Source organism: Camelus dromedarius, chromosome 24, assembly GCF_036321535.1.
Source record: "Camelus dromedarius isolate mCamDro1 chromosome 24, mCamDro1.pat, whole genome shotgun sequence".
NCBI classification, from domain to species: domain Eukaryota; kingdom Metazoa; phylum Chordata; class Mammalia; order Artiodactyla; family Camelidae; genus Camelus; species Camelus dromedarius.
The window spans coordinates 26,766,549-26,774,261 of NC_087459.1; the positions used below are offsets into that span (position 1 = coordinate 26,766,549).

General features: G+C 57.0%; 1 protein-coding gene across 4 annotated transcripts in view; it reads right to left on the reverse strand.

Moving 5' to 3' along the window:
• The window catches only part of ELN (elastin), a 31,395-nt gene extending 29,240 nt beyond the window's left edge, over positions 1 to 2,155 (reverse strand). For all 4 annotated transcript variants that reach the window (XM_031432739.2, XM_031432737.2, XM_031432738.2 and 1 more), the window contains exon 1: positions 1,999 to 2,155. In XM_031432739.2, the coding sequence (XP_031288599.2) occupies positions 1,999 to 2,080 (82 nt within the window). In that variant the 5' untranslated portion in view covers positions 2,081 to 2,155. The remainder of the gene's footprint in view (positions 1 to 1,998) is intronic.
• Between the last annotated feature and the right edge of the window lie 5,558 nt (positions 2,156 to 7,713).

The following is a 7,713-nucleotide window of genomic DNA, read 5'->3' on the forward strand; positions in this document are numbered from 1 at the left end:
GTGTGTGCACACGTGCGTGTGGGTGGAGGGCCCCTTCCACTCCCGATCTCTCTCGACTTCCTTTGGGAGGCTCTGGGCACAAACCCTAGAAGACCTCATCAGTTCACACACCCCTTATTTGGACCCAGCTACTCTACCACCTGGGACGGAGCTGAGATTTATGTTTGCAAAGAAAGAATAGGGCCAGCGGAGCATTTAGCTCGGTCACTGAGGATGCATTCTTCTTAGGGCAGGCCCAACCCAGAGTGCTCAGCCTTAGGCCTGCCCCTCCCAGGATGCTGCTCGGAACCTGGCTCCCACCCCTCATCCTTTCGCCCAGGGCAGAGAGCTGGCTGGTACTAACCCCCTGGGTCTGCCTTAGCCTGTCTGAGCCTCAATTTCCCCATTTGTAAAGTGTAGACAATAATTCTCTACTCTCAGGGATCCTGTGGGGACTGTCTCGCTCTCAGTGGGAGCTCTGTCTAGGAAGGCAGGTGTTCAGGGGCCAAAATCAGGGGAGGAGGTTCAGAAAGGATCAGAGCTGCTCGTCTCAGGCACTGGGGCAGCTGGTCCTCTGGGACTGTCTTGCTGCCCCTGCTGGGCCCCATTTGATGGTGTTCACGTCCCTCGGCCTCGTCCAGACCCAAGACCTGACCTCTGCACAGGAAGCTCCTGCTCCTGGCTGTCCTTCCCAGCCAGTCAATCTCACGGAAACAGCTGTTCCTGCCCAGCCCCCTACTCCAGCCCTCCAGCCTGGCCCTGCTCCACCCAGTGCCCCTCCACAAGGGCTGGTTCTCATGGCAAGGAGGAGTCTCGTGGAAAACAGACCCCACCCAGGCCACCCCATCAAAGGCTCATGAGCCTGACTACACCTCTCTCTTCCCATGGCCAGGAGCACCTTCAGGGACCCCTGGCGGGCCATTCCCAGTGTCCCCCAAGGTGTGTAGCAGCCCCGGGGGAGGCACCCTTAAAGCCCATGGCAGGGAACATGCCAGGTGGTCCATGAGTGCTCTGAGGTTCACTCCAGCCCCTGCCACCCACCACATTCCCTCTGCCAGGAAAGGGATACCTTCCCCAGCTCCCCTGTCCTAGTTTGTGTGCCACAGCATGCACACACACACACTTAGACACACTCATATGCACAGTGACAAACCACACCCAGTGACACACCTGGACACCAGATCTCCCATGTGTACACGCCTGCTGGGTGGCTGACTTTTGCGTATTAATAGGCACTTTCACATACTCTACAATACCCTCCTCCCAAGCGTGCTTGTGCGCGCACACACACACACACACACCTGTCCAGAGATGAGCCTGTGAACATTCATCCCCTCCCAGAAACCTCTCCCTCTATTAGGTGACATGTTTGGGCATATACACACGCACACCTGTGCAACAGCAGTAACACTCGCATACACACACATGTATACACATGCTCAGAAGTCCCAGCCCTCCTCACCAGGGACAGACCACAGCGGCAGCTTTCCAACCCGCATCCCTATAATCAACTTAACCCTGACTTTCCTTGGAGCGGGGTGCTGACTCTCCAGGGAACAAGGAACCTGGGGAGGTCAGATAGCTCACTGCCGCTGAGCTGGCCCCTAACTCAGGTCCCCCGCCCCCAGGGCACATGCACACAACCACTGGGTCCACAGGTGTGCAAACTGCTGGTGCCCACAGACCCGATGGGATCCTGCCAGCCCTTCCCAGTGTGCTCGCGACCCCTAGACTGGGAGAGCCCCCAGGACAGAGCAGGGCCCCTCAGCTCTCTCAGGCAGTAAAACCGGCGCTTGTTTGGGACCATCCTTAGTCATGGGGCGATCGTGTGACAGGTTTCTGTTCGGCATGGCTGGCTCCCGGGAGGGACAGTTCCAAGCGTCCAGTGGCTGAGGGGCTCCTGCCTGGGACCCCCTGGGGGATGGTGGGGTGGAAGGGCGCCCTCTCCTCCGTCATTCCAGCCACCTGACCCGGAGGCCCAAGGGCTGCCGGCAGTTAGGGGGACAGGGTGAGGCCTACCTCCAGGCTGCGAGGGGTGGACGATGGACAGCAGGAGCAGGAGGACTCCTGGCCGCAGGGCTGCAGCTGTCAGACCCGCCATCTCGGGGAGAAATGCCCCAGCCCGCTCTCTGCGCCTCGTTTTATCCCCAAAGCGTAATTGCTGCCTCGTCGGCTGCGAGGGAAGGAGGGAGGGAGAGAGGGCGGGCGGGAGGGCGGGAGAAGGGGGAGGCCTCGGGGAGGGGGCCGCGGGGAGGGGGCAATTACGAAAGGCCGGCTCACAAGCCTCCCAGGCTGGGTCTGACTGGACTGGACTGTGGGCTTTTTTCCTTAAAACACACACACATGCGCGCGCGCACACACACGCACACAGAGTTTTCCCCCATCTCTCTCCCGCTTTCCCTCTGTGGCTGTTCTTTCACTGCTGGCCCTGTTCCCGCCAGAAAGTGCGAGGGGGGCCTCTGCCAGGACAGCCCTCGGGAGAGGAAGCAGGAGGGAGGGCCCTGCAGCCCGGCCAAAAATCCGGCCCCAGCCAAGGCCTGAGTGGCCAGGCCCCCGCCCCTCCAGCTGGGCCCCGGGCCCAGTGTGGGGACACAGGCCAGCTGTCCCGCGCCTCTGCCCCCACCCCAGCCCTCCAGACTCCCCTGACACCCCCCGACCTGTCCAGAGACAGGCCCTGCCCGAAGCTGGGGAGGGGGGCTGTGGTCGGATCTGGGGTCCAGGGCCCAGGGCCAGTGTCTGTAGAGGTCAAGGGACTGTAGGCAGAATGGCCAGGAAGGTGAGATCATGTTGGTGCTGCCCTGTGGGGCATCTGGAAGAAGGAAGGGGATGCACGCCATTCTTTGTGGGCTAAGGTCGCAGCCTCCTGCCTGAAGCTGGGCAGGGAGTGGTGGGTTGGTCTGGGATCCATGTCTGCAGAGGCCAAGGGGCTGCAGTCAGAAGGGCCTGGGAGTTAATATCATGTTGGTGTTGTTCCCTGGGGCATCTGGAGGACATGTGGGAGACCCTGTCGCACCACAAGGATTCCATTTGTCATAGGTCAACGTGTAGCCCCATGCAGGCCTGTGCATGACAATGTCTGGTGAAGGTCAGGTTGGATCTCCAGGTGCCCTGCGGAAAACCATGGGACTGCGGAGCCCACCCAGACCGATAGGTGGCCCAGCCCCCTTTTATCCCTTGGCCCCCACCTGTCCCAACGCTGAGCATCCCTACCATCCAGGCCAGACTCGCAGACTGCAGGTTGTCTCCCTGCCCCAGGAGAACGACAGGGACCAATATTCCTTTGGTGGCCAGGAGGGGGCAACCCTGCTCTGGAACAGCTGGAACCAGCATTTCCACAAGGACTTGGGCTGTTCCTGCCTGCCTGTGTGGGATGGGGACCCTGGGGATTTGGGGAGGAGGTGGGAAACGAGAGGGTTATGCCTCCCCACCCACTTGGGGAAATTTGGCAGCCAGAGGGCAGGGAAACGGGTACCTGCCCACATCACAGCCTGTGAGGGGGGAAAAGTCAAGGCTACAAGTTCTGAGAGCTTTTCTCCACCTCCAGATGGAGAATGAGAGGAGGATGCAGCCACAAGTCTGAGCAAAGGGGTTCACTGAGTCTTCCTCCAGCCAGGAGCACTGTGGCTGTCTGCAGGGCCAGCGGGGGCGGCCAGGAGTGGAGATGCCAAAGGCCAGGCATTGAACTCAGAGGAACCTAGGACTAAATTCTGTCTCTAGCACTTTCTAGGAGGGTAACCTCTTCAGAGAGCTTCAGTTTCCTCATCTGTCAAATGGTGATAAATATTCCTGCCTAGGAGGTTATTGCAAAGATAAATAAGATGTGGTCATATATTTCTGTACTGTGTCTGCCAGATCCAGAGAGTTCTGTCCTCACCCAGTGCTGGTCCGAGTCCTACTTCTACTGTGACTACTGCTAGTTCTGCAAGCACCACCCCTGCTTTAGTGTAGCCATTAGGCTTAGCTCTATGCGGGGTCACCTTGGGACCCCGGGACAGCTCTTACTCCTGTGTGCGTTATTTGGGAGTGCTTTGCAGGGAGTTGATGGATACGAAGCCAGCCCTTGGTGGGGACAGAAGGTGCTCGCTCCAGGTTAGGGTCTGAGGCTCAGTGCCTGGGATGTGCCCGCTGGGGGTGGGGGAGGGGAGGCCAGGTCAGGGGTTGGGGAGTGCATCTGTGTGCCTGCCCTTCTCCGGGAGGGGAAAAGAGTGGGGTGCTGGAGCAAAACTGGGCCCCACTCCTCTCCGGGCAGTGACGTGGGCAGGAACCGGCTCTCAGACTTGCAAACCGCAGTCTGCTCAGAGTCTTTATTAATTCCAGGACCGGGAGAGAGGCTGGAGCCAGTGGGAGAGGACTTGCGGTGGTGGGGGAGGGGGGATCCAGGAGAGGTGTGGAGGGGCGCTTGCAGGGATTGACTTGAGGCTGCTGGGCCAGGCCTCTCCCCACAGGGCCAGGGCGCGGTGTCCTGTCCCCTACCTGCATCCCCCCTTCTCCTTAGCATCCTGCATTGCAAGAGCTCCACGAACTCGCAGCCAATAAGGCTTCTGTATATCTTAAAAGGGGGCCTCAATTCAGAATCAAACCCAGAAAACTGATTATCCAATACATTCAATGCGTAAGGACTGGGGCTTACAGTTACCAACCAATATTCATTAATTTGAGAAGCCTAACAGTCCTCAATTGCTGTATGCCTACCTACCTGCATTGCTGTGCAGATTAAATAAGGTAAAAAATGTAGAATGTCCTGGTGGACCAAATGCTGGAGAAGCTTGGCTGCACCATTATCACTGACAAGCTTTATCTGTCCACTTGCTCCTGGGCATCCAGGTAAGTCATTGATAAGCCATCCCTGTCCACCAGCATCTCCAGGTGCAACCGTTTAGGAAGGACAGAGCTGCCAGCCTCCACTCAGCTCTGAGCACATCATTGCTTTGCTCAGAAACCCTCAGTTGCCTTCCAGATCAAGTCCAGACTTCTAAGTCTGGTCTTCAAGGCCCTGCACGACCCAGCTCCACTGCTCTGCCGCTTTCCTTCCTCCTGGCAGGTGGAGCTGCTCCCTAGCGGCCGGACTTATTCTGGAGGGCTGGGTGCTGGACCTTTGTTGCTGAGGTTCCCTGGTCTGAGCTCCCTCCAGGTCTGTGCCCCTCAGCATCCCTGCCCCCCAGACCTCTCTGAGGGTCCTTGGTGTGGGCCCCCTTGGGTTTTGCTTGGTACTTCATCTTATCCCTCACTGGCCTGGCCATCACTGAAGGCAATGTGAGGACATACCCATTTCTATGTCCCTCACTGTCCAAGAGAATTGGATGATAAACACAGATGTGCTCTCCAGGAGACGGGGCAGAGTGCTGGTGGTGTGGACAGACCTCCAGAACCCTGGGAGTTGTGGTTTCTGTTTTATTCCTTGTCTACACATGGTCCCTTTATCCACTGAGTGCAGGATGCGCTGTCTACAAGGGGCCTTGTACCAGACAGAGGGAAGAGTGGGCTGCTGGGGTAGCTTGGTGTCAGCCAGACCCGAGACCCCCACTGGGGTCCCCCACAGTGAGGGGGCCTCTGTTGTCAGTCATTTACACCTCTGTGTGAGTGAATGTCCCCAAGCAGTCCCACAGAAAATAAGGTCAAGGTTATACTAATAGGCAGAGCATGGATTTCTCATATGAACCCTAGTGAGGTTTGAGAAGGAGATGCGTGCTGGTTGGGTAGTGTGCGTTCCAGTGCAGACACTCCAGGGAAGAAGAACCAGCAGGAAGGCAAAGTGAAAGCCCTTTATACACACCTTCCCCCGACCCACCCTCTCTCAGCCTCAGTGAGACCCAGCTGCCGACATTAAGGTCTGAATTCCCCCTCCTCTGATTTTAAATTTTCTAGTAGCCACATAAAATGAAAGAAAACATAAGTAAAATTAATTCAAATAATAAGCTCTATTTAACTCAATGTATCTAAAATACTATCATTTGGACATGGAACTGACATGAAAAATTACTTGTAAGATATTTTGCCTTTTTTATATTAAGTCTTAAAACTGGTGGGTAGGTTATACTTAGAGTGCATCTCGACTTGGACCAGTCAGATTTCAAGTGGTCAGTGGACAGTGCAGGTGGAGACCATGAGGGGCCTGGTGAGGATGAGCCTGACTTGGGACAAGCAAGGTGGGAACAACCGAGGGTGGTTCCTGCTACTGAAAGGTTGCAGGGCAAGAGGACGAGGGACAGGGACAGGGAAGGAGGGATGTCCTTGAGGGCCGGCAGGGGGAAGCCTGGGTCGTACCCACGACTGACAGCCCCAGGGGAGAGGCCCTAGTGCTGATGACCAAGCCAGAGAGGGTGGCTACCTCCTGCGGGGTACTAGGCAGCATTGGCTCAGAGCCAACATTTTGGCTGGAAGCTGAGAAAGGCCTCCTCCAGCTCAGCCCTCCCCAGAGGTGGCTGCGACCCCTCGGGGGACTTCATTGGAGGTAAAGTGTCTGCAGCCAAAAAGAGACTGGATACTGCGGATCTGGGCTACTCACTGACTCTCATTTCATCTCCTGGGATCAGCCCAAGGGAAGCACAGGATGTGCTTGGAGGCAGGTTTGGAAGTTGGCGGGAGTTGTGGCTGGGATTCCAGTACAAGGTGCTTCTGCAACCCCCAGAATGGGGTGCTGGAAGCAGGCTGGGGGTGCAGAAGGGCCAGTGGTCATCACTGTGACATGGACTTGGGCAGATCACCTCAAACCTGAGAATAGTGACATCAATAGTAATTAACCCCTAGAAGCCCTCATTTCCTCTTATGGAGGCAGGGGTCTTCAAAAGCCCTTAAGATGGAAGACTCTAGTCTGTAAAAGTCTGGTATACAGCAAGTGCTTAAAAGTGGGATGGGGCCCATGACATCATTTCAGACAACTGAAGCTGATGATTGAGGCTGGGGGAAGGAGGAGGCCCAGAAGGAAGCCCCTTTCCCACAAGCACCCGCCCCACCACCACCCCAGGGTGTCCCAGCTCCTGAGGCACGCATCCCTGATCCAGAAACCTCGCCTGGGTGTTTGTGTGTCTGAGTCATTTGTCAGTCTGGGTCCTTGGCCCGTGTGAGCTGGGGGGTGGGTGTCCCGGACGGGCTGTTCTGCCCCGTGCTGTTCCCACATTGCCTCACCGGCTGTCTGCTGCAGTCGGGGGTGGGGGGGAAACACTGTGAGCCAGGCGCTCTGTGTACCCCTCCCTGGGGGACCAGGGACAGAGGAGTCCAGAACACGCCTCCCACTGCTTTCACACTTGACAGTTTACAAAGCACATCTCCATTTTCGATCAGAGATATTATTAACCAAGTTTATAAACAGGGGTTAGGAGCCCTGTCTACAAACTCCGCCAGAAAGAGCGCTCTCCCTATCTCCTTTAGATCTATTTAATTTTAACTCTGAGCCCCTGTCACTCAGGCTGGGGCAGTAAATTCCATCTCAGTTACTGGGTCTCTCTGCCTCCATCCCCAACCAAAATCCAGACGTCTCCTTGAAGCCCTGGAGACTAGAAGCGGTCCTGGCCTCAAGGACCCCCTTGTTGGAGCCTCTGGGCCTTTGTGCATCCCAGTACCATGCTGAGGCTGCGGAGACTGGGGCCTGGGCCATTTCTGGGGATGCTGGCAAGGGGTGATCTGGTCATGGGACCCACAGGGGACTCGCCCATCCCCAGGGTGGGATATCTTCCCTCCGGGCCTCCTGCCCCTCTGGGATTCTGACTCGAAGAGAAGACTTCATAAGGCTTTGGC